General features: G+C 40.2%; 1 protein-coding gene across 5 annotated transcripts in view; it reads right to left on the bottom strand.

Moving 5' to 3' along the window:
- TMEM117 (transmembrane protein 117) overlaps positions 1-27,727 on the bottom strand; it is a 512,620-nt gene that overhangs the window by 379,513 nt on the left and 105,380 nt on the right. For 4 of the 5 annotated variants that reach the window (XM_066369004.1, XM_066369006.1, XM_066369005.1 and 1 more), the window contains one exon: positions 23,492-23,624. In XM_066369004.1, coding sequence (XP_066225101.1) covers positions 23,492-23,624 — 133 coding nt within the window. Of the gene's footprint in view, positions 1-23,491; positions 23,625-27,727 lie in introns of those variants that run through there. The other variant, XM_066369009.1, reaches the window with a different exon arrangement.

Genomic DNA, 27,727 nt, shown 5'->3' with positions numbered 1-27,727 from the left:
AATGGCAGAATACCTAACCTCTGTTAGCGGTCTCCCCTCCTAAGACTCTCACGAGCATGAAATAAAATGATACATGCAAACCATGTAACATAGTACACCTGGCAAATAGTAATGTCTTGGTAAGTTTATTTACAGTTCTCACGGCCTAAGACAAGAGAGTTAGAAAAGTGGCAGAGGCAGGATCTGATGCAGAGTTTGACGCCAAACAACAACAAATACGTCAGGTCAAGGACACATGCAACTAATTTCATTTTTATTTTTCCCCCAGAAAATACAACTTGTCTCCCTGACCGTATCGTTTGATCCAACAAAAAGTAAAAGTAGGATTTTCAGACTAATAAAAGAAACAACACAACTGAAGACACAGCCTAGTTCGGGATTTTGCACTGACAACGTAAAGGCAACAGCCAGGCTAAGAACGAGGTCACAGGAAAGAGGAGTTACAAGGCAGCCAGGCTGCTGTTCGAGGCAGAGTGTGGGGGAGGCAGCGACAAATCCATTTGCTGTCAAGTATTTGCTGGCAAATGCTCAATGAACTTTAGACTGCCCCTTAAATTTTCCTAAATAATGACTAACACTCAGGAGGCTAAATTATTCATTAGCATTGCATATTATTTATAAACACATCAATGGTATTAAGGCTACAAATCTCAAATGAAGACACATAAATCGTCAACAGATATATTTTTTAAAAGTTCAACATCACTAATCATCAGGAAATTGCAAATCAAAATCATGATGCGCCATCGTCTCACAGCTGTTAGAACAGCTGCCATCAGAAAGATAAGAGGTAACAAGTGTCTGCAAGGATATGGAGAAGAGGGAACCCTTGTGCACTGCTGGTGGGAATATAAATCAATACAGCCACTATGGAGAATAGTATGAAGGTTCTGAAAAAAATTAAAAATACAACTACCATATAATCCAGCAATCTTGTGTCTGGGTATATGCCCAAAGGAAAGGATATCATTATCTACATGTCCATCAAAGCATGAATGAAGGAAATGTGAGATACACACCCATATACACTCAATGGAATACAATATCATTACGCCTTAAAAAAGAAGGAAATCCTGTCATATGTGACAACATGGGTGAACCTTAAGGACAGTAAATGAAATAAACCAGCCACAGAAAGACAAATATTGCACAAACTCATTTTTATGTGGACTATAGTTATTAATACAGTATTATATACTTGAAATTTGCTAAAGGAGTCAATAGTAAATGTTCTTACCACACAAAAATAAGTAAACTATGGGAAATTGTAGATATGCCAATTAGCTTGGTTGTGGTCATTTCATAATGTTTACATATACCTAATTATCACATTGTACACCTTAAATATATATAATTTTTGTCAACTTTTGTGGCTTTAAATAAAAATTATAATACAGATATGAATGTATTTACCCTCACTAATATTTAGTGACCAACTCTATCACTCTAGGCTTTACTCTCTGTTTCTTTAAATGCCTCAAGTTCTACATTGTTCTTGGTGCCCTGTTACTATCTTCTTTTTTTCGTTAAAAACAATGCTTCAGGGAAATATCTCCAAAGGCCCATAGTGAACGTCTATTACTTTCTGTTCCACCTAGCACACTTTACTTTCATGAACTGACTTCAACAGGGTAGCCACAGGCAATCACATGGTTCTAACTTTCTTCTTCATAAAGGTGAATACAAGACTCATGGCCGGCTAGTCAAAGCACACAGTCCCTTTAAAATAGTGATTAATCTAGAACAGATGCATCACACAAAGTGGCCAACTTCTGCTCTTGGAGAGAGAGAGGGAGAGAAAGAGAGAGAGAGGGAGAGGTTTTTTTCTCATTCTAACAGAGACAATAATGAACTCAATAAAGAGAATCTATAACTATGTGAATCTATCCCTGCACAGTGTGGTCAAAGACCCTCTAAGAATTAAGCTACTAGAAGAAAGTAGAGCCAAAAGATAATGAGAAAGAGACATAATAATGATGATACTTGAACCCTTGCATCCAGTAATGTTTAAAGCCAGCTTCCAGTCTGGACTTTCTAGAAATTTAAACCAGTAGTCCCCTTCTTATGCTGTTGTTGGAGCCCAGGGAAGGCTGCCCCAAATATCCCACAATGGCATATTACTATTTCGAATTAAAGTCACTTGGCACACAGCTGGGCTAAGAAGGGAAAGTTGACCCTCCCTTGCCTTTGTTAATGCAGGAAATAAATCTCACTTGTGAAAGTGGCCTCCCTGCTGCAAGGGGACTAAGTCAGACACCCTTATTACTAGACTTAAAAAATCCAGCACTGAAAATTTTACATGAAAAGAAACCCTTGTTACTCCATTACTGATTTACTATCCAAGCCTAATTTTGTTTAAATTCTGTACTCATGATCACCCAAATTTGTGTCTTTGTTTTGGCAATTCTTCACAAATTTATTATTTGTCTAAAAAGTATAAAAAGCTGGCTGGTTCATCCTTTCTTGGAGCATCATTTATTATCTCCCACGTGCACATGTTAAATTGGTGTTTCTCCTGTTAATCTGGTCTTGTATCAATTTTATTATTAGTCCAGCTGTTAGCAGCAAAATGGCACCAGGATATTACCAGTGATTGTACTTGGTACTTGAGTTCTGGCTAAGAAAGAACTCAGTCAAGACTCAAATACAAGCAAAAGTTTATTTATAAAGTCAAAGAGGTAGAAGAAGTGAGCCAGCTGGGCTGTGTGGGCTCAGGGCTCAGGAAACAAGTTACAGAGGCAAAGGGAGGGCCCTTGGAGCTTAGGAGAGAGAGAGCAAAGAGACACACCCAACAGAAGAAGGAGCAGGCAGAGAGAGAAAGAAAGAGCCAATTTTTGTCAATTATAACTCAACAAAGCTGGGGAAGGAAAGGACATCAAGACAGAAGACTTCATTGTCTACGCTTTTTTAGTAAAAATATCTATTTCTATGTTGTAACAAAGTTGAGGAGGTTATACTGGATACATAATACCTGAGATAAAAGACAAAAAAATGTCCACCTGGAACAAAGTAGGTAAAATAGAGGGATAGATCACAAACTTTGTTTATCTTAGTTATCGGATTAAGAAAACAATGGGAAATAAGAACAGAAATTTTAAAGTGCATTCTGCCACTCTCGGGTATCACTTAGTCTAACATATATTTAATCATTAGGCACTCTTTGAAGCTATATCAAGAACTTAGAAAGAGAGCAAATCTGTCACTAACCATACTTTCCAAAGAATAATTCTCAGCTACATATTCTTTCATCTTATTTTATTTTTATTTTTATTTAGCCAGAGAAACAAAGAGAGCGACAGACAGGCAGGAAGGGAGAGAGACGAGAAGCATCAAGTCTTCATTGCAGCATCTTAGTTGTTCATTGATTGCTTTCTCATATGTGCCGTGACCAGAGGGCTACAGAAGAGTGAGTTACCCCTTGCTTAAGCCAGCGACCTTGGGCTGAAGCCAGTGACCTTGGGTTCAAGCCAGCGACCTTTGGGCTCAAGCCAGTGACCATGGGTTCATGCTCATGATCCCACGCTCAAGCCAGCGACCATGTGCTCAAGCTGGTGAGCCCGCGCTCAAGCCAGCGATCTCGAGTTTCAAACCTGGATCCTCTGCATCCCAGTCTGACGCTCTACCCACTGCATCACCTCCTGGTCAGGCTATATTCTTTCATTTTAAAAAACAATAATCATGATAGTCTACTACAAAATGAAAAGTTTTCTGAAATTTTAAAATGCTGCAGTTTACTTAAAGTCTCTAATGTTGGGTCAACTAGATATCTATAACCAGAGTCTTTCTCAACACTGAGATTGATGAAAAAAGACAGTGAAATGTCATAGCCCTTTCCAGAGCATGACAAAGACAGGAAACTTTGCTTCCCAATTACGGCTTAAAGTCAAATAACTGAAGGGTATAGAAGTTACTTCATTCAACTAAAATGAGCCCTGCTGCTCTTTCTGGACAAATGGAATGGCTCTGGTGGAAAGACTGAGTAACATGCAGTAACAGTATAATATGTAAGAATTCTTGTTTATATAGCTAAACTGACAAAAAATATGCAAAATGTTATTTTTTAGCTTCTCAGGTATCTCAATACTCAAGCAAACTTCACTTTAAAAATAAGAAAAGTCACTAAAATTTGGCATATAAAAACAGGCAATAATCTTGATTTAGTCTAGTCAATGAAGTTCACCTGCTGCTTCCTTTAAACAGCGAACATCTAAAATGTATCACAGTAGTAATTAAACCATTGTGGAAACTAATCCCAACCCAAGAATCCAAGGTTGCCTGAGAAGCTTTGAATGCAGCAGTAAGAATGTCACAGTCCTGTAGTATATGCCACTGCCAAGGACAGCCAGTCTGGTTTCAGATTTTTCCACTAAACACATTCCAAAGTAGGAACCACTTTTTAAGGTGTTCTGCAGCTCACCTTTGGAGAAAAGAAAATTAACAAGTAACACCAACACTGAAAGGGAACATCTCTTTACACTGCATGGACACTCTTATCCATCATCTCAAATGCTCCTCAAAGCAAGTGTGAAAGGTGTTTGTTTTTTTTTAACTCTATAAAAACTGAGGCTCAAAGACATAAACAACTTGCCTAAAATTTGACATCTAACAAAGAGAGCCAAGAATGAAACCTCCACATTCTTGCTAGAGCAGCCCAATTATAGCAGCTCTCTCTCCACATGCCCTAAGCCTGCAAGGGCTGTCCATGATCCAATGCCAAAGTCTTGCTGCATTTGTTCCTCTATGTATGCTTTCCCTTTTTAAGAAGAGCATGAAATACATGGATAAATGTAGAGTATCCCTGATATCTTTATTTATAACAAAATTATATTTCTCATGAGAATAAACTACAAGAGAACACAGAAAGATTATCACAAGTCTAGAATGATGGGATGCTGTCTTTAGGCAAAAGTAACGAAAAATCAGAACAAGGTAAGCTAGGACCATATTATTTCAAGCCTTAAAAGCCATGAGAAGAGTTTGGACTTTATTATAAAGACAATGCAAATCCACTGACAAGTTGTAAGCAAGGGTATCTGTGCCTTTAGGGGAATCACCACAGTGTAGAATGGGAAGGGGCAGCTGTTTCAGTAACCCCAGGAAGAAATAACAGGGCAGGAGCAGGGAGGGAAGACCTAAGTAGAAGGATCTGCAAGATATTTAGCAGGTAGACTCTGATTTACTGCATGAACGAGAGAAGGGAGGGCAAGAGAGAATGAACCATGTGTCAGGCCTTAGTAACTGATTTGGGGAGCGGGGGGCTGAGATGATTTCACTTTTGGATTTATTGAGGTTGAATATTATTGAGATATTCAAATGGAGATTTACAGTAGTTAGCATGATATGCAACTCAGAAGAAAAAGATTGGCACCAAACATAAATATTTTTGAATCACTAGTGTAAGATTGTCAATCAAGCCAAAAAAGGTGCTCATACAAAGAGGCTAGAGAGAGTAAGAAAATCAAATTGGAACCCTGAGTAATGGGATCCTGAAGAAAGCAGAGAGATAAAAGAGTGTATGCAAATAGAACCCGAGGAAATAGAGCATTTCCAAAGGTGGGAATGGTGAGTGCCAGGTGCAGGAGGGAGAGACCGAGTAAAATAAGGTTGAGAATCACCATTGGATGGTTTTACGAGAAACTCATAGGTGACCAGATGGACTCTGGACACACCATGATGACAATAATTTGCAGCACAAACCAAGACTGAGGTGCTAAAGCATCTTCATGATTATGAGAAAAAAAAAATCAGCAACTGGCTCGATGACAGAACAGAAGACGCTGAAAGGAAATGCTAGGAAGCTCCACGGTTTTTACATAAGAGCAGGGGTGTGATTTTAAATTAATAATAGAAGGACGGTACATCGGCATGGACATCTATCACTACGAGCATTCTGTTCATTACAGGAAACTGCTTCATTCCACAAAGTAAAAGGCTATTTCTATGGTTCTGCCTTGCTTTTTTTGATGAGGGAGGCTGTGACACTACTTTCTGGAAAGTGTTTAGCGTGTCTTTTTATATTTCCGCTTGCAACATAATTCTTACTTCCTGAAGTAAAATTCAAACTCATTTCCTACTAAAAGGATATACATATAAATCAGCATGCCACACAAAGCTCATGAGGAAATGCTAAGTGATTTTAGTAAGAATTATTTGTCCGTGTGCAGGCTGCAGTAAAACCTGCCAAGTCTGAAAATGGTTTTAAATACAGGTACTTTTTCATGCCTAACTTGAAAGAGCATTATGCCATTATTCCTAAATTAAAGTGGTATATGGCACCTATAATCTGATGACTCTAAAAATTTGTACTGTACTAAAAAGAAAAAAAATCCTACAGAGTTTTAGCTTACCCCCACCTCAGTCCAAATAGTATGAGAAGAACTTAATTTAACCTTCCTTCAGTGGGTTTTTCAAGCAAAATATTTACTTTTTTGGTAAGAAATAGTAATAATAATAAATAAGTTTTAAATTTTTTTTAAAAAATCACAGAATGATGTAACTGAAAGAAAAATCCCATTAAGATGTTACCTGCCCACTACTTTTCCCTTGATCACAACAGAACTTGAAACCATCCTTAACAGACAACCTGCCAAAGAAACCTGACAAACGCCTTCGCTGTGATGCTCAATGTTGCTGAAAAAGCCCAAGACGTAAGACGTTCTCCTCGGAAAGTGTTAAGTTTCACTTGGCTGTCATACCTACAATCAGGTTAGCCCTGAAGCCTGGAAATAGAGATCCTACTGACAGACTAGAAACGAAAGGGCTCACTGAAATACACTGTTCTACTTACCGTATGGAAATTATTAGGAATGTCATCAAGGATTCCCTTCTCTACGTTAGAGTCCTCTTTGGGGACATTCACAAGGCAGTTTTTGCTCTCGTTTTCAAAGGAAGGATCAGGAACGCTTCTGCCAAATATCTACTGTCCTATATGATACGTGGTCTCTACGCCTGAGATTATGGTAATTATTTGCTAATATTCTATGAGACTGCTTTAAAGTCTCCTCACATCAACAGGAAGGAAGACATCCAGAAAAACATGAAGCAGAAAATAAAATTAGTGCCAGGAACAGAGGACAGCAGCGGAAGAACTCCTCGGCATACATCTACTCGGCATACGGCATACGTATGGGTTGTGTGGCCATTCTGGGTGTGTGTGTTTTCTTTCTAAATATTTTCATCCCATATAACCCACTCTTTTAAACACGTTGTATTAGTTAACTCCTGCTGGGAAACAAATTATTCCAAAATGTAGCAGTTTAAAACAGCAGCCATGTATTATTTCATTGTTTCTGTGAGTCAGGAATCTTGGGGCAATGCAACTGGGTCCTCTGGCTCAGGCGACCATGACCATATCCGCTGAGGTTAGTTTAGTCTTCTCAAGGCTTGATTTGGAGAGGCTCTTGCAAGCTCACTCATATGGCCTCAGGTCCATGCTGGCTATTGTCTAGAGAGACAGTCCCTTGCCATACCGGCCTCTCTGTAACATAACTGGCAATGTTGCAGCTTGCTTCCAGAGTAAGGTCTCTGAGAGAGTGTGAGAAAGACAGACGGGGAAGCAAGACTAAAGACTAAACTTGGAATTAACATCGCATCACGTTCATTCTATTCTATTGATTAGAAGCCAGCCCCTAGGTTTAAACTGCAGTCAAGGGGGGCGGGGAGCACAAGACTTGAATACCAGGAGGCGGGGATCACTGCGACCATCTCAGAGGCTGCCAGTCATTGTCTCACATTACAGGAACTCTTCTTTACGCCTACTGGGGTCTGAGGCAAGAAAATGGGACTTGATAGGTTTGCTTTCAGCAAAATGAAACTGATTTTATTTTTCCTAAACTAGAGCCATTAACTATACGGGTGCAGAAAATGGAATCAAATTGGTCAGTCAGTCCTTAACCTCGATCATCAATCACTAAGGCCCTTTATGAGGCTTCACTATGTATATGGAACCCTGTGGTTTTATTTCTTTTAATTATACATTTTTATATAATTCTTGACTACATTCTAACCTGATAGAGGCTATTCCTGGAAAAGAAAAAGAGATCATGATCATTATTAGAATTTGGCTACAAATCAGTTACAAATGTCCAAGAATACCCAGTGCACATCAAAGCCAAGATTTTCTTCTAGAACATTCCCAGATGATCTTTTCTTCCTGTCTCTCTCCTGATTGTAGGTAAGGTAACCATATGTTTCAATTAGCTTTGGACATCACAATTTATGCCTTTTCTCCTGTGTTATAATTAACATTCCCTCTTATTTTCATGTGTCCTGGTTTGAATAATAAATTATAAAGTTGTCTTATTTCTAGATAATACTATGTGCTGTTTTTTTCTTAGTTCTATCCTGGTTTTCTTGTTTTGTTTTTATTAACTGAGACTTGTTTGGGGAGCTGCAGAGAGCAGGATGGAGGGAGCACTCCTTATCCTCTTCTTTTTCTAGTGAGGAAGGTTCAGAGAAGGAAAAGTAGAATTGACAGAGAGAAATGCTCATTACTGACTCTTCCCAGTCTCTTCATCTTCCAAGCAGTAGTGCACATTTGACATATATTTAATAAAAGCAGGAAAAGCTCAGACCCTGGAACAGTTTGAAAACATGTATTTGGCAAGGACAAATAACGCTCAAGGACAACATGAAAAACAAAATAAACTAAATTCACAGGAAATTATGGGCAAGCCTGTTTTGACTCCTAGGCAAATGAGAACTTCCTGGGTACCTGGAGGAACAGGCAGATGGCTCCAATCGAAACCATTTACACAGGTCACAATTCCCCAGGCCAGTGCTTTTCTGGGCTCTAATGGAAGAGATCATGTAGATATGGAACCACATGATTTACTGTAAACCTGGCTTTAACCAAACTGAGGGAAGAAACATTGCTGTGTGCAGGGCTATGCCCAGAAACTTTCAAGCTCAGGTTCATTTTAATTTGTTTTCCTTCTAAATTCAAATTCTTTTCTCATGACCTCATCCGTTGCCTGTAGCAAACTCCTCTCCTAACTTTCCCAGAAGCAAGTGTTGAAGTGAAAACATATTTCTCTACCTCCAGTTATTGCTTCACTCACACTATATTACTAGCATGGGAAGGGAGCCCTGTTGCCAGGGAAACCAGAAGGCATGCACAGGTTCAGCCTCAGTTGACTCCTCTAGTTTAACTGGTCAAACTCTAGCTGTGTTCTTGACTCATCTCAATTTTGTAGACATCAGAAGATAAAACCCTTCATAATTTCTCTGACTTATTATACGTTTTATCCATATCTTCATAAGGTCCTGCTGACCTGTACCTTTTCTCCTCAATTCACTAATTTAACTTATTTATTTCTTCTAACTGAGAATGATATTCAAAGTGTTTAGAACAGACAGGGCATGAGAAGTTCCCGTCAGAACAGATGTATTCAGCCAAATCAGAATGTATACCAGCTGTAGACAAGGACTGGCCGGAGCGTATTGGCCACCAGTCAGTCCAGGGTCTACTGATCCTGACACCTTTCCTTCTTCCTATCCACTGTACAATCGGATAAGAATTAGATTTGATATGAAATTTGTCCATGCCTTTTATGTCAAATCATAGTTATGATGGTTTCTTTTTTCAGAAAATCATTTTATATATCCCTTTCATAGGAAGAAAGACACTGTGGAGAAGGATGTTAAGGGCACACTATACAGCAAGGAGGGAAGGAGACGTAAGTTATCAGAAAGCACACCTGCACTTTCTAGCTGAGGTGGAAGTGGTCCCATGGCTGGTCAGTAGTGCTGTTCCTGACACATTTCTGTTCTCTCCCGTCTGGGTCCATGGCATGACTGCATTTCCCAGCTGCTTAGTGCCTGAGTGGACCCACATGACTAGTTCTAATCAAAGAGTTGTGAGCACACATGGAGTTTGTCATTTCCAGGCAGAATGCTGAATTACTTCCCTGAGACCCTCTAAGACCAATTAGACCCTTCCACGGTATAGCTGCTATTTCAGTCTTAATCCCGGGGAGAGGGTGCCTTGAATTAGAGCCCGCCAGCTGACTCACGGTCAAAATGTAGTGTGAGCAAAAATAAACTTTGTGACCTGAAACCACTGAAATTTTTGGATTGATTTGTTACTGAGGCACACTATAACCTATCCTGACTGATATATAAATATTTTAGTTTTAAGCCTCCTTATCATTGGAGGCTCCAGTTTCATGTCCTAATTCTGAGAGACCCACTTCACTGGCTTTAAACCTGGGGTCCATAAACTCCCGCATCTTGTACATAAAATTTAGCAGACTGGGGAAAAAGGTCCATAGTGTCCATTAAATTTTCCAAAACTTCTGACTTTAGCTCTACCTGTTGTGGATTCTTAACCTATAAATTTAGTCTTTAAGCATGACAAGTAATCTCTTGCTGCCAACCTTGGCTTACATCTCCTAGTCTTACATGCGTACCTTGTCATTGTAACCTGTCATCACTCATTGTCTGGCTATGATGAGCATGTCCATGACCTGCTTCCTGAACCAGCTCTCGTTACTTATTTGATCTCAAAGAGATCAGTCTTTAAATTATAACTGGTAATTGGTGTCCAAAGTAGATACTCAGAAAATGTTTTTTTTTGTTGTCATTTTTAAGAAGAGGAGGGGGCCCTGGCCGGTTGGCTCAGCGGTAGAGCGTCGGCCTGGCGTGCGGGGGACCCAGGTTCGATTCCCGGCCTGGGCACATAGGAGAAGCGCCCATTTGCTTCTCCACCCCCACCCCCTCCTTCCTCCCTGTCTCTCTCTTCCCCTCCCACAGCCAAGGCTCCATTGGAGCAAAGATGGCCCGGGCGCTGGGGATGGCTTCTTGGCCTCTGCCCCAGGCGCTAGAGTGGCTCTGGTCGCCACAGAGCGACACCCCGGAGGGGCAGAGCATCGCCCCCTGGTGGGAAGAGCGTCGCCCCTGGTGGGCGTGCTGGGTGGATCCCGGTCGGGCGCATGCGGGAGTCTGTCTGACTGTCTCTCCCCATTTCCAGCTTCAGAAAAATACAAATAAATAAATAAATAAATAAATAAATAAATAAATAAATAAAAAGAAGAGGAGGGAAGACAGAGAGACAGACTCCTGCGTGTGCCCTGACAGTGATCCACCTGGCAACCCCTGTTTGGGGCCAAAGTTTGGACCAACGAAGCTATCCTCAGCACCTAGGGTCGATGCTCAGACCCACTGAGCCACAGTCTGTGAGAGGGAGAGAGAGAGAAAGGGAAGAGAGAGGGGAAGAGAAGCAGATGGTCACTTCTTATGTGTGCCCTGACCGGGGATCAAACCCGGGGCATCCACACACTGGGCTAACACTGTACCACTGAGCCACTGGCCAGGGCTCAGAAAATGTTTTTTTAATTAGTGAGGCAGAGTTCAGTAAGATCAGCAGTATCCAGTATGTCTGGCTCTGACCTTGTTCCTATGAAAGATAAGAAAAAATGCCTACTGTGAATTTTAATTAGGAACCCTCCAAAAGCCTGAAGGGTCTATGTAATAAGTAAATTCTCTACAAGCAATTCACCAAATGGGTGCCCAATCTAGCTTCTTTACTAGTTTAGGTCATTGAATTTTCATAAAGTAACCCTAAACTGACTCACCTTTAGATGATGTAGTGAAGTAATAACCAAGGCCGACTCCTCCAGACTCTTAAGTAGTTTAAGAAGCTGAATGAATTCTCTAGCTTAGCTCTCCCCTTTCTGCTGAATCCTGTATCTACTGCACATGATCTCAACAGAAGTATTATATCTGTTGCTCATTTAAGATCTGTGAAACCTGCTTACTTATCATTCTTATGTATATCCACATATTCAATTAAGATGCCCCTGTAAAGTTCAGTATATACATACTGCTGCAAATTCTTAGCTCGCTGTAGTTACCATTACTTTATTTTGGATTCCTAGATTTAACTGGCAAACCAAATTCCCTAATAAATTATACTGAATAATTTATACTATTATATATATCTTTTATAATGTCTTAAAGATAATACAATCTACATATATAGATAGTACGTGGGCAATCTTGAAGCAATTTCCCTATATATATATGTTTGTTTGTTTTTTTGGCTAAAAGAAAATAAGCGTTTTATATGTGACATATATATTCTTTCCTGTTCCTACAGAGGATGCTGAGCATGTTATACTTTGCAAAATACCTGGAAATCATCCTTCTAATCTTCTAAAATATGTATTTTAGGGCAAGAGAATTAAACTATGTAGACTACAAAATGTACGTCAAAACCCAATACCCACTTTCTTTCAAACTTTTTTTAACTTTCACTAATCTTTTATTGTAAAAGATCTAAATTAATATTCTTTTAATTAGATAAGGGTTGTTACTTAAATCAGAATTGGTCTTTGAATGTCCCATTTCAAAGTAATTTTAATATTGCAATTATTATTATGCTTTCCCATGGCTTATGACACTAATTTAATCATGTATGTTATGCACATTTGCTTCTCTAGAAAAAGAAGGCAAAAAAGCTGAGTGTCAGGGTGGCCCGGCAGCCTAAAGAAACTGAACTAGAGAGAAGTCAATCAGTTCCAAGGGAATTCTCTCCTTGAGGAGAGCACAGGCAGGCGCACTTGGCCTCTTCCAGGCAAAAGGCATCATTTTCCTGGCCTTGTGCAAAGGAGTAAATGAAGCTGCAGCCATTCCTAAGCGAGCAGCCAGAGTCGTGTGTACTAGTGGCCTGCAACTGAGGTTACCTTACCAGGGGACTATGTGAATGATGTAATATGATGCAGTATGTTCTTAGTAACTGCAACTGAGGTTACCTCACCAGGGGACTATGTGAATGATGTAATATGATGCAGTATGTTCTTAGTAATAGAACTCTGTTTACTGGTTTTCATCAAGCCCTCAAGAATACTATGGGGTGAACAGATTACAAATAGGATTACTTGTCATAAAAATGTCACTTTCTCAGCAACGGCTGGATTGTCTCTTATTAACCTAAACTGTATAACCTCAGGTAAACCTTAAGCCTTGGGCTATCATATGTGTGTCTACCAGGTAATTATTTCTTGTGTGTTCATCACTGGAAAAAATAAATTGTGATGGAACTTCAAGATATTCAGAAAAATGGATAAATACATGCACACACATGTACACACACACACACATAACCACTACATCATTAATTCCCATGACATCACCCATAATTCCCTTGAATTTTTCCTCTCTTTTCAGGAAGGTCAAAATTAGCAAACAATCATTTAGTGACTTAATATGTGTTTGATATCCTCTTCTGAATCTTAATAAAATATAATTTCTGTATTTACTTTTCACTGATAAAATAAAGAAGTTTATGTACATTCATAAAGATGCGTTCTAACAGCATTCAAACAAAATGCTGTGTATTCCATACGTTAACTGACTCCATAACTTGAGTGTATTATGAATTATGACACAGGAAATTAATATTTATTGAAGACCTACTGATGCTAGGTATTCAGTTAGGCATTCTCCATGAAATTGCTAATAATTATTATAGTTGTATAGTTGTAATATTATTGACATAAATTACATAATTTTATTATATTGTCCAAAGTACTCATTGTTGTTATTATTATTATAACTAATATTTATTGAGGGCTAAAGTACTTGAGTAACTAAAATGTATGTTTTTTATTATTATAATAGCAACTAACATTTATTGGGAGCTATTATATATATGGTGGGCAACAATTGCTTTGCATATATTATCTTTGCATTGTCTTCTTTGGTTGTCACAACAGCCCTAAGGGGGGTACTAATGTCCCTCTCTTACACATGAGGAAATAAGGCTCAGAAGGTGAAGTTTACCTAAGGCAGTGATGGGCAATCTTTTGAGCTTGGTGTGTCAAAATTCGCCAAAAAATCAAGCATAACTCAGGTGGTGTGTCACTTCAAGAAAAAAAACATAATTTCACGATATTTATAGTTTAAATAACAAAAATGTAGAATTGTAATATATAACTGTATTTAATAAACCAAAAACTAATTATTTAACTTACCTGCTTAGTGACTTCTTTGTTCATCTGTCAGTCAGTTTCTTTTGTTGGTCTTGATATAATTTAACATGTATGGGGTACCTTGAACTATGGTAAGTGAGGGGGAGGGGGAATTCTTTAACTAACCTGCCTATTAGTGACTTTTTTGTTCCTGAATTTCATTGGCTAAATCTTCAATTGAAGGTTGGTATTTTGTACACTTCAAGCCCAAGCAAGCGCTACTAACTTCATCTGTCAATCTGTTTCTTTTGTTGGTTTTGATATTATTTAACCATGAGAATAAGTTCTCACAAAAGTATGTAGAGGGCCCTGGCCGGTTGGCTCAGTGGTAGAGCGTCGGCCTAGCGTGCGGAGGACCCGGGTTCGATTCCCGGCCAGGGCACATAGGAGAAGCGCCCATTTGCTTCTCCACCCCTCCGCCGCGCTTTCCTCTCTGTCTCTCTCTTCCCCTCCCGCAGCCAAGGCTCCATTGGAGCAAAGATGGCCCGGGCGCTGGGCATGTGGGTATGGCTCTGTGGCCTCTGCCTCAGGAGCTAGAGTGGCTCTGGTCGCAATATGGCGACGCCCAGGATGGGCAGAGCACCCCCCTGGGGGGCAGAGCACTGCCCCTGGTGGGCGTGCCGGGTGGATCCCGGTCGGGCGCAAGCAGGAGTCTGTCTGACTGTCTCTCCCTGTTTCCAGCTTCAGAAAAATGAAAAAAAAAAAAATGAAAAATGAAAAAAAAAAAAAAAAGTATGTAGAGGGAAAAATTATGAGTAAAGCCATTGCTGTATTTTTCAGGGTGTTAAAAGTGTCTGGTAATCGGTTCCAGACACTAAATTTCCTGTTCGTAGTGGCACTCCTCTTGATTCTCCAAGCGGCACCTTTCCCGATTCTCAAGCTTTGACCTCAAGTCGACAAACACCTGAGCCCAGATGCTGTCTTGAAATTCTGCAAGTTGCATCTTATGTAAATTAAGATGGCTACCACTATTTCTAATGGCGGGAAATGACACCAATAGCACAGGCCCTCGCCTCTCCCAGCTTCCCCCCTCACTTATCTCAGTAATGATAGTCAATTAGAAATCCACCACACCTCAGAACAGTAGATTGGATGATGGTTGCTGTGGTTATGTGGTTGCTGGTAATGGCGATCACAGGGCCCCCAGAGATGCGTCCCCCACGGCATTCCGCTGCTCCCTGCTCCGCCGGCCGGAAGTGAGGTCAAAGAGCCCCTATCAGCCTAACCGGAAGTCCCAGAACTAGACGCTCTGTGCCAGAGTTCTGTTGTTTTGGCCTACAGACCTCCGGCACAGAGTGTCTACACTACAGCAAATGTTTTATCCTCGGTTACTGCACCTGGCTGTGCAGGAGCCGAGGATGAAACATCCTTCTGGGCAAACAGCCCCATACTTCTCTGGTATGCGGCTGCATGAGGCCGCATGTCATTGAAAATGGCTACACGTGTCAGTGCTGACATGCGTGTCATAGGTCCACCATTACGGATCTAGGGCCACACAGCTTAAGGGTGTCAGGACAAAAGGCCATGCAGCTTCTCCTGCGCCACATTCCCTGACCTTCCGTACAAAGCAAAGTGAAGAGTAACCAAGATTTTTTAGAAATCAGAAGTTTAGCTTGTTTTTCGTAGAAACATGTGTTTCCTCAAGATTGATGATGATGACAGAATACTAATATTAACCCTATATCAACAACCGATATATTTCTCTTAAAAATGAGAAAGCTCTAACTTTTCTGAGTTATTTTTGCCAGTGAGTAGCTAAGAGGGGGCTAAAATCCAGCTATTCCATTTCCTGGATCAGAACTTTCCCCTTGTGAAAGCTGGCAAACTATCTAATGAGAGTGGAAATAAGTAACTATGAACAGAACACCTCTTAAGAGTGCCAAATCAGCGTGAATTCTGGTTAGATAATGTACTCCCCCTCCCTCCCCGAGTAATAAGGATGCAACATTGACTGTTTTTCTTTAATGTTTTAAAACTTCATCAACTCAGACAACATTAACAATAAACTTGTGATAATTTAGATATACTGTGCTATTTTACCTTTGTACTATCACAACCCAATGATGTAAAACCAATAATATTAAAAGCAGAAAGCTGTGCCCTATTTCTATACTACCTCTGCGTAAATAAGCCTCTCCCTCTCCCTCCCCCTCCCTTTCTCTCTCACCAAGCCTCCCTCCCCCTCCCTTTCTCTCTCACCAAGCCTCCCTCCCCTCCCCCTCCCTTTCTCTCTCACCAAGCCTCCCTCCCCTCCCCCTCCTGGACCACTCTGGGTCAGCCTCTTGACCTGACTCGGCCATCATTGCCGTTTTTCTTCATAACAGCCCATTCTTAGTAACCAGCTCTGCCCCTTTCTCCCAGCCTTAGTTATTAATTGTACTATTACTGTGAATTAATCATATAAGCAAATCAATGTTTAGCTTAATTAAGAGTAAAGCCATCAAATTATCTAAAGCACCACTCTAGCAGAATTTGCATTCGGCATTGTATCAGAAGCGAATCAAGCTTTTCAGCTATTGACTCAAGTACTTTCAAGATTCATAAATATTTACAGCTAAGCTCTCTCCCCACCCCAGCTCCTACCTGGCTAGGGTCTCCAGCCATTTTCCCATTCCTATATTCCCACTGCTTTGAAAATAATATCATGCCATTTTTTATTTACTACAATTTTTTTATAGTTTTATTTAGATAATTAATTCTAACGAGGTAACATTGGTCAACAAGAGCACATAGATTTAGAGAAAATATCTAAATCTATCAATTTAAATAGATAGATTTGTATGTCAATAATTTTGTCAGTGGAGGTCATATCAAAATTGTAGAGTTTAACCCTATTAAAGACTATTTTAATTTTTTTCTTGCCATTTCCCAAAATAAACATAGCACCTTTGAAAACAAAGTCCCAAACACACATTTCTTTCTTAGATGAATTTATCAGAGTAAACAATGGTAGCAGGTCAACCGACTTCATACTTGAAGAGCAATAGCATGTGAACATCACAGTTCTTAACAGTAAAAATATGTTTCAGAGCTCCAACTTTTAGATCAGTGGTGACTAGAAAGAGGAAATGTTTGAGTAAGGATCTGAAAGCAGAAGTGAATGTTTAAAAAAGAGTGACCTTAGTAAAGAAAACAGGACTACTGGAGTAAAATTTCACCCTGAATCTGTCCATTAAAGAATAATTCAGCCTGACCAGGCAATGGAGCAGTTGGATAGTGTCAGACTGGGACCGAGGACCTGGGTTCAAGATCCCAAGGTCGCCAGCTTGAGCGCGGGCTCATCAGGTTTGAGCAAAGCTCACCAGCTTGAGCCCAAGGTCGCTGGCTTGAGCAAGGGGTTACTTGGTCTGCTGTAGCCCCGCAGTCAGGGCACATATGAGAAATCAATCAATGGACAACTAAGGAACTGCAATGAAGAATTGATGTTTCTCATCTCTCTCTTTTCCTGTCTGTGTGTCCCTATCTGTCCCTCTCTCTGACTCTCTGTCTCTGCCCCCCCACACACACACACCAAAAAAAAAAAAAAAGAATAATTCAGCACTGGAAAAAATTAATGTGTTAAAACTTGTATCTATGGCAACAGAAACTGAAGCTATAAAGCAGAGTCTTTTCTGATATAATGTGTGGACACAGTGATGGGCCAGTGTATAAGTCATTCTTTTAAAGATGATGATAAGAGTATGAGAGGCTAAGGCCTAGGTCAGCTGTGCACATGGACTTTAAAAAGCATTAGATCTTGAAGAATTTCACCGAGCCCACAGATAAGTCTATGCTGTTCCTTGCTCTTGCTGCCCCCTCTGTCCCTAGAAGCCATGCACTTTAGATTTTAGTTGTGTCCATTTCAAATAATCCCTCTAGTCACCTCCCCTAGACCACCCCATATCCCACTCGCTGAGCGTCCTCACCACACTCAGACATTTAATGAGCATTCCACACAGGCTCTTACGAAGACTTATCAGAACAGTAACAGAAGAGAGACAGAATCTATTCCATTTTCACCATACCTACCACCTAATTTTTACCTTCATTTTTTTTTCCAGGTCCTGATTATAAATACTAATACATTTTTTAAAATTGCCTGAATTATTTTGTCTTATTTCTCAAATTCTGGCCCCAGAATACTTGACATATATTGATATATTAATTAATATTTGTAGAATTTCTATGGAATGGCTTTGCATTAGTAAAAATAAAACTCCTTTGTGAGGTGGGGTCATTAACACTAGAAAACATCAGCTTCCTAAAATACTATGCAGTCTTTGGAAATTCCACTTCATGAAGGAATTGTTAAAAGTCAGTCAAGCGAGAAACAATATTTATCCTTGTAATCCTGGAATAAGTCTACAAATATACAATTGTATATGTGTGCACAACCATGGTTATATATACTATCACTGTATTTAAAATTGTATTAAGAGCATAAAAAGGGGCCAAGCACATCATAAAATAATAAGTGCTTCACGTAGAGCTCACCAGTTATAATAACAGCTAGAAACACGACTATTGCAACATCACGTTCCAGAAATTCAGGAGGGGACTTTCAGAAGAGAAAGCCTGCGGGTGACAAGACAGTGAGGCGATCAGTGCCTGAACACTGCCTTTTGCTGCCATCAAGTGGCTCGTTGAGGAATTGTTTTTGTGAACATCAACCATGGTGTGTACAGGCTTCACTTTCTCACTGTTCCGTTCCTCATACATAATACATGAGCCATCCTGTGGAAAACTGGGATACTTGAAAACATGCAGAAATTCTTCCTAAACTAGGGATTCACACTATAGTTGCCATAAAAATTCCATGACTAAGGAGTTCTTCAGAAGGACAACATCAAAAAGGGTTTTTAAAGCATCAGTTTCTGGATAATCAATCTTCAATCTGTATTTGAAGTACACCTCTCTTTATTTCTACCAAATTTCTAAATAGATTGGCTTTAGAATGCCTACTTGAACACAGAGAAAGTCAAAAACAATTAGGGGAAGATTCACTTAGAATCATGTTTTTAAAAGCCCTGTACTGTGGAAGAACATGGTTTGATGTTTCTTTCCTGTCAATGTCTCCCTCTCTGGAGGCGTCTGCCCTGTGTGTCAACCACGCAGCATACCAGCTGAACGGTGATGACTCGATAACCCTAACGTTAACTCAGCCGATTGCCTTTGCCCGTTTTCTTTGAGCATCTTCCTGTTTCTCTCGCAAGAGACAGCTAATTAAGCATCAGCTGAACCAAAAGATAACGGAGAATTGCTATTTTAAGAACCACGCAAAAGCAAACTGCTGCGGCAGCAGCCCCCTTGCATTCTGAGAAGGCGGCCACGTTTATCTCAGAGTCCCGGGCTGCTGATTGGAAAGTGCATGAATAAGGTTTTGCTGATGAAAGGAAAAGCCCCCCGATAAATCACAATGGACAGAAGTTAAGATGAAAGGGAACTAAATTGCTCTAAATAATAAACCAGAGAAATTCTGAGAGTTATTGGAGAGAGGGGGCTCCAGAGAAGAGTAGAAACCTGAAACTGGGAGAAAAGACTATCCAGGGGTTTGTTGTGGGCGGTGAGGAATTCTAAAATCAAAAGAGACATGTATATCAAAACCAAAACACCACACCTATGGTTATGAGCTCCACGGAAGATTATGGTTTTTCACACCAAGTCCAGTATAGATCAGGTGAGGTTTCAAGATGCGACTTGTGCTAATGGTTATATACTTTCTAATCCACCCTTCTCTGTAGCACTTTTCAGATCCATCTAATGCAGGGGCTTCTGTTTCAATTTCTCACTTTAATATGAGACCAAATCTTTATGTCTGGTCCTGACATGGGAGTTAAAACACAAGCCCCTAAGTCACTGTCTCAAAGTGTCACTTCATAGGCTCACGGCCCTGGTTTTATGATACTTCTTTATTTCTGTCATCGTATTTTTCCTTACCTATAGGTAAGCCCAACTGTGCATTTAAGAAGAGTCTACTTGTCTGCATCACCTTTTCCAGCACTTCTGAAGATTTCGTACTAGGAGATGCTTCAGGTGGCCTAGTCTGCCCCCCTTATAAAACTGAAGTTGCTTATAAAATGTCTAAACGTAAAACTCTGCCCACGAATCAGAGCCTTCTCTGCAGACTCCTCACCTACAACTCAAACATTTATAGAAAAATAAATTTAGTTTGGTCTTGGTGACTTAAAGAATAAAAGAAGTCATGACAGCAGCGTTTCGGTGGTGTGAGGTATAGAGAGATGAGTAGAATTACGGTCTGTCTGAGCCCTGGCCCCTTCTCGCCCAGCCCGCTAACTGGCCTCTTTCCCCCTCCACCTGTCTGTCAGCTTGGCTCCCACAGATGGCTAAAGCCAGAAGAGAGAGCATGCTTCCGGAAGTCCAGTGTACTGGAAAACCAGGAGTAGGCAACTTGACTCTTACATCGAGTTCTGGCTAAAACTCTTGAGGTTCTGCTCAGATAAACTTAGAACTTTTGTTCAACCCCTAAAATTGGGGGCTGGGAAAGAAGGCAAATCATTCAAGGAAACTCCCTTTCTTCCCCTTTGAAACCCTAAACCCCACGCATTGGAAGCCTGAAGGCTACCAGCTTGGAAAGGAGTTCTAAACTACAGGACCACAGGTCTAGCCATCATAGAAAACTCTTGAAACCTTTTTCAGAATAGTTTCAGACCAATATTCCTAGCGAGATCCTCAGACCAATATTCCTAGCGAGATCCACAGACCAGGGCACACTGGAACTCCCAGTACAAATCAGATTCGTGGTCAAGAATCCTGCGCTCCCCTGTACCACCAGCAATCCTGTGGTATAAAACCAGCCAACTGTGACAGCTGTGTGCCTACTGTCCTTTCCACACCCTCTGGTGCACGGAGCGTTTCCCATCATTCCCTGCTGTACAAATAATGAGGCAAGGCCTGCTGGCATCTTCTGGAGAACCTCTAAGCACAGCTGTATCCATCTGCAATAAGAATTGCTTTTCCCCCAAGTTTACATTTGTACCTTAAAGCATTCTCTAGTTCCACTAGCATATTTCATAAAAGTTGGTAATATGTCTTTTATAAATGGAGATCTTTTATTTATAGAACTAAATCATTTGTCCCTTGCTTTGAATTTTTTTATAGTGGCACCATTAAGATGTCCTTTCAGTAAATGGTCCTTTTCCAACAGGATGAGGCTTATTGGTGAAGAGATCAAGAGTCACATAAGAATATGGGATACTGTAATTAGTCTGAGAATAAAAGAGAATCACTTTCGCCTGTAGGTAAGATCAATACACATAAATGCTTGACCAGCTCTTCTCTCATTTCCTGCACATACCTCCTACTTCTTTCAATTTTCAAATTCACACTGAATGATAAAAATGTAAAGAAAGGCTAATAGGCATAGGTGATTGAGCAGCAGAGTCAACCACCCATCTGATCCACTAGTGGAAGAGCAGGCTGCATAACTAGTATTCATAACTTAATCCCTCAAATCTTTTATTATTGTTTAAAATAGAAATTTAACTCTAATATAACCTCAGACAAGTGACAAAACCTTTCTGGTCCTCAGTTTCTTGATCTGTAAAATGGAGGTAATAAAAATACGTATTGCATAGGATCATCATGAGGTTTAATTGAAACAATCTGTCTGGTACTGAGTGCTCAGTGACTGGTAGTCCATATCAAGATTAGTTTCATTATTAGTGATAAAGTGCTTTACAACGTGCTAGGGACTGTTACTGCATTTAATTCATTATTGTTAAATCTGCTTTTCTCCCCAGAACAAGCAGTTCAGGTTAGTTTTTTAGCCCCACATTTAAAAAAACAACAACACAGAGTTAGATGAAAGTCAACTTCTATTACATACTGTTTAATATATTATTTCCAGCAACAGCTTTAAAAAAAATGTAAGTTTTACATAGGTCCCTTCACCTTCTGGCTGCAGTGCTGAAAGTGCACTACACCTCCCAGACCCTTGACTATGTTAGGTCACCCCAAGAGCACCATACCCGTCCCATTATCACAGGGGCAGCTCTGAGGCTAAGGTTATTCTGACTAGCTATGTAGTAGAGTCTATAACTCCACCATTTAAAAACAGACCCGGTATAAATGGTATCTTTTAAAGCTCAAGAAATAATTATAAGCCCTGGCTGGTTGGCTCAGTGGTAGAGCATCAGCCCAGCGTGTGTAAGTGCCGGATTCAATTCCCAGTCAGGGCACACAGGAGAAGCACCAATCTGCTTCTCTGCCCCTTCCCTTCTCCTTTCTATCTCTCTCTTCCTCTCCCGCAGCCAAGGCTCCACTGGAGCAAAGTTGGCTCAGGCACTGAGGACGGCTCCATGGCCTCCACCTCAGGTGCTAGAATGGCTGCGGTTGCAATGAAGCAACGCCTCAAATGGGCAGAGCATCGCCCCCTAGTGGTCATGCCGGGTGGATCCCGGTCAGGCATATGTGGTAGTCTGTCTCTCTACCTCCCTCCTTCTCACTTAAGAAAAAAATTTTTAAATAATAAATAAATAAATAAATATAGACAAAGTATTTTTAAAATTCCCCAAAGCATGACCATTTGATCTAAAGTCACATTTTTGAATTCACCACTTGTTGGTAATGTATAAGGCTATGAAATGCCTGCTTCCCCTTTACTATTCATCTTCTTTAATGGTGGGGAAAAAACAAAAATTTTATTGAGCTATCCCTCTGAGTACTGCACAGAGGTGGCTAAGATGCATACATAACATCAAAGCCACTGCACTTCAGAACTGGCCAATGCTCCTGCCTCACCTACATGTAGAAGAAAAGACTATCACCCAGCTTTCCAATCTATTGGAGGATAGATCAGAACCTTCCTTATGAACTACTTCAGTGCACCACAGAGATCTGAAGTGGCTTATTCTTGTCACTAGTCTAATTCTTAATGCTACAGACCAAGTAATTCTCCTGATATTCTGTGCTTAAAACTCACCAAGAACCGGAGAAAGTTAAAAATAATCTACGATCTACTTGGTAGCACTTCTTCATGCCATAGTGATGTGATTAGTGATTTGATAAGTATAGATCACAACCCTGGATTTAATACAGGGTGGCCCACTTTTAAAACGACCCATTTATAACAAAGTTCTCACTGTTGAAGCTATTGAGAGTTTAAAAAAAAACAAAAAACTGCCAACAGTATCACTTTTATTCAGCCCAATACTGTAGAGCAATGGAATTGCAAATCTGGAGACCTCCTTAGCCAAGCTTTACTAATCATATGAGTGTAAACAAGTCAATAAGGTTTGCTGATTCTCACACACGCTGTCACGGTTATGAAATTAGTACCTGCCCTCAAACCATCCCCACAAAGAAGTCCTAAAGAAGAAGGAACACAATAAAAGTTATTGTAAAAAGCTTCTTGGAGAAAATACTCTAAATGTCTTAAGTCAGAAAATGCATACATTATCCCTATTTAGGGTAGAATATTTGTAAAGGACATTTAGGCTACTACAAGCTAAAAAATTGTCTTTAAATTCTGATGAGTTTCAAACATAACACTCACCACAGTAGAAAGAAGAAATATAACCTACCCCATGTTCCCATCCATTAGAAGAATCGTGTTGTATATGTGAGAAAATATGAAGAGAAAGAGAATTGTGCTGAAGAACATTGTCATCCACGACCCATGATCTTCTCGAAACATTTTTAACCGGAGCAACTGACCTGCAATATAAATATTGTTAGAAATCAGTATACATCATAACTCAAAATTCATTCATCTTTGCTTTGCTTTAGTGAATCTCTGTTATCTCACTATATCATGACTCAGCCTTCTGGCTAGGACCAAGTGTATTATCTCACTACATTCTAAAGTCTTTGCCATAAGACTGACTTATTAGTGAAAGCAGTGTACAATGTCCTTTTTGCTCTTTTGTAAACAACTGATTACAGATAAAGTCCAAACCAACTATATTACCCTGGAGCAAATAACACCAACATAAGAACAGAGACCGTTCATTACGCTGGTGTGAAACAAGATGAACTAGAGTACCTACCTACTATAATTTCACAAATATGATTTTGGTTTATTTATCTGAAACTATTTAAGACAAATTGTAAAGACATTGCATAAATTCCATTTAATTCCCTTTTGCTTCCATAGACCCATTCCCAATACTAGCCAGACAATAAAACCAAGGCAGACCTTACTTACATGAGGACCCAATTATTGAAGGTGCATGAAAACTTAAAGAAAAAGTAAAGCCTCTATCATAAGTGATCAATGACTTAGCCTTACTCTTATGCCATACAGGCATATACACATGTGTGTGTGTGTGTGTGTCTGTGCCTGTGTGTGTTATAGAGCCTGGTGTTGCTCCCAGCAAAATATAATTGCCCTGAGACCTAAAATGTTATTTACAAAGATAAATGATAACTCAGAAAGAATGTTAAAATACAAATATTTCAAGAAAGAAACTGTATTAAGAGGAACACTATGGCCCTGGCTGGTTGGCTCAGCGGTAGAGCGTCGGCCTGGCGTGCGGGGGACCCGGGTTCGATTCCCGGTCAGGGCACATAGGAGAAGCGCCCATCTGCTTCTCCACCCCCACCCCCTCCTTCCTCTCTGTCTCTCTTCCCCTCCCGCAGCCGAGGCTCCATTGGAGCAAAGATGGCCCGGGCGCTGGGGATGGCTCCTTGGCCTCTGCCCCAGGCGCTAGAGTGGCTCTGGTCGCGGCAGAGCGACGCCCCAGAGGGGCAGAGCATCACCCCCTGGTGGGCAGAGCGTCGCCCCTGGTGGGCGTGCCGGGTGGATCCCGGTCGGGCGCATGTGGGAGTCTGTCTGACTGTCTCTCCCCGTTTCCAGCTTCGGAAAAATACAAAAACAAAAACAAAAACAAAAAAAAACGAGGAACACTAAAATGAAAATTACGAATCCCAAAATTAGTTCAGAAAAATGCTTGAGATGAACAGTAGAGGAAAGAGATGAGGGCACTTGTGCCCTGAAAGGTGGGATGATAAAAAACCATGGGAGCAAAAAGTAAGTAAACAAACACTGGTCACTCTGGTTTCCCCTAAGATAAAGCTTTTCTGTTTTACTTGTCTCTATTCCTGAGAAAGTGCATCTAAATAAAGATAAAGGAGATGATAGACATATAGGAACTAAAATTCTTATAACAGAATTTCTCACTAGAGAAAATATTATCTTTTTATTCATAAGGCAAAGTTATGAACACACACACACACACATATATTCCTGTCTAAAAATTGTCTCTCTAGGGACATACAGTGGCTCCTTTGTAGGTTACTGAGCATAGAAAGAAATGATCTTTTAAGATTTAACTGCTAGATTTTCCCTTGTACCTCACTTTTATTAAAACAGCACTTTAGATTTCATTTGGAAACCAGGCTAACAGAAACATTACCCTAGCTAAAACTTTAAATAGAGCAAAAAAGAGAGATTTGGTTACATCATCTGGTTTCTTGGCTTGCATAAGAAAAGCAAAGGGCAAATCTGAAAGTCAAGGTGAATGTGAATTGTAACTGAAAAAAGAATGTGGAAAACTTTCTACTGAAGAAAAAAAACTAGCACTGCAAATTACAATCTGATTTGATTAGTTGAATCAAAAGCTATGGAAGGCCCTGGCTGGTTTGCTCAGTGGTAGAGCATCGGCCTCACATGTGAATATCCCAGGTTCGAGTTCTGGTCAGGGCACACTGGAGAAGTGCCCATCTGCTTCTTCAACCTTCCCCTTCTCCTTTCTCTCTATCTCACTCTTCTCCTCCCACAGCCAAGGCTCCACTGGAGCAAAGTTGGCCGGCGGGGGGGGGGGGGGGGGGGGGGTTGCTGAGGGTGGCTCCATGGCCTCTGCCTCAGGCGCAGTAATGGCTCCAGTTGCAGTGGAGCAACGCCCTAGATGGGCAGAGCATTGCCCCCTGGTGGGCATGACGGGTGGATCTCCAGTCAGGCGCACGCGAGAGTCTGTCTCTCTGCCTCTCTGCTTCTTACTTCAGAAAAACAAAAACAAAAAATACAAAAAAACCCCAAAACTATGGAAAGTGCAGGGAAGTCTCCACGCAATGTACTGACAGGAATAGTATAAATAGATATTAAACAGAGAATGCTTGAAAATAAAAAACACATGCCTCAGATATCATGGAGCAAACTGAAAAGAACACTATTCATTCTATGCACAAATATTGAATGTGTGCTCATTACACGCCAACCATGGTTCTAGGTGCTGGGGATGCAATTGTGAGCAAGGCAGGAAGGTGTTTGAAGTCATCCATCATGTGTGTATTTACTAAAAATGTGAAATTATTTTAGACTCATGGGCTGTCTTTGTTCAAAGTTCCCTTTACTGGGAGTCCCCTCACCTTCAAAAAAACACTTACTTGAAGAACTGTGAAGACTAGCAATTAGAGTTCCTTAAAAATTTAATTGTGAATTTTCTTCTTAACATATACATATGTCAAAAAATCACTAGTGGATGTACTTTAAGAAGTCAAATAATAATGCTGCTGATTTAAAATTGCTTTGCAAATAAAACGGAGTGAATTAACTATACACCAGCTGAAATAGTGCAGTTAGTAAAAACAGAACCATCTATGCTGTCATCGCCAAGCTCATTGTCTGGCACTAATTTTAGTCATTAGAATCATTAGCACAAAATGGCAGGTTAACACAGCTTGAAATTCACTTGAAGCACACAATAAAAATGCTGTCATATTTCAAGCCAGAAATGGTGTGACTCAAATGTTGAGTCAAATCACATCAAACCAAGAACCTCAAAATTACCTGATGATGTTGCAGGAAAAAGTACTGTCTCTACCCTGTAGTGTGACCATGCATTTGGTTTGCTTGAGACAGTGTTAGCTTCTAACTGTTGTCCTGGCATAATTATCAATAGTGCCCACTTCTTTTCCTTAATATGCTGGTCTGGACAATAGACTATATCAGGGGTCCCCAAACTACGGCCCGCGGGCCGCATGAGGCCCCGAGGCCACTTATCCGGCCCCCGCCGCACTTCCAGAAGGGGCACCTCTTTCATTGGTGGTCAGTGAGAGGAGCATAGTTCCCATTGAAATACTGGTCATTTTGTTGATTTAAATTTACTTGTTCTATATTTTAAATATTGTATTTGTTCCCGTTTTGTTTTTTTACTTTAAAATAAGATATGTGCAGTGTGCATAAGGATTTGTTCATAGTTTTTTTTTTATAGTCCGGCCCTCCAATGGTCTGAGGGACAGTGAACTGGCCCCCTGTGTAAAATGTTTGGGGACCCCTGGACTATATGCTACCTTCCTCACAGATCACAGAATTCAGAATTTTATAACAATTTCTTTTGGAGGAGTTTTGGGAAATAACTGAGTGAAAATAGTCCTTATAGCTCAACAGAGTAAAAGACATCATTAAGAGAGCTACATGTCTACAAGGTCATAAATGACTTTTATTTTAATCATGGACATACCTGTAAATCTGAGTGTATATTTATGCTATTAATAAAATCTGTCTTGGACTGTATGAATTATCACCTTCAAAATTGTCAAGGTCACGGAATATAAATCTTAAAACAATCAGAAGCACAAATCTATATATAAGCTGGAGGTCAGGCCTGGTGGGCACAGAGGTTAAATGTGACAAATATTGGTTAAAATCAACTGACATGACTTATAACTTCAGACTCTTTCCTGGAAATACAGTAAGCTTAGGACCATTAAGATGCCATAAAATTTTAACAAGTCTAAAAATATAAAAGTATAATAAAACTGTATGATGAGTTCACATGTTATAGAAGACAGAGGTTTCTCTTTCCCCTCTCACCACT

This window comes from Saccopteryx leptura, chromosome 2 (assembly GCF_036850995.1).
Source record: "Saccopteryx leptura isolate mSacLep1 chromosome 2, mSacLep1_pri_phased_curated, whole genome shotgun sequence".
NCBI classification, from domain to species: Eukaryota; Metazoa; Chordata; class Mammalia; order Chiroptera; family Emballonuridae; genus Saccopteryx; species Saccopteryx leptura.
The sequence above is the reverse complement of the archived record's forward strand: the minus strand, read 5'-3'. Positions and strand labels throughout refer to the sequence as shown.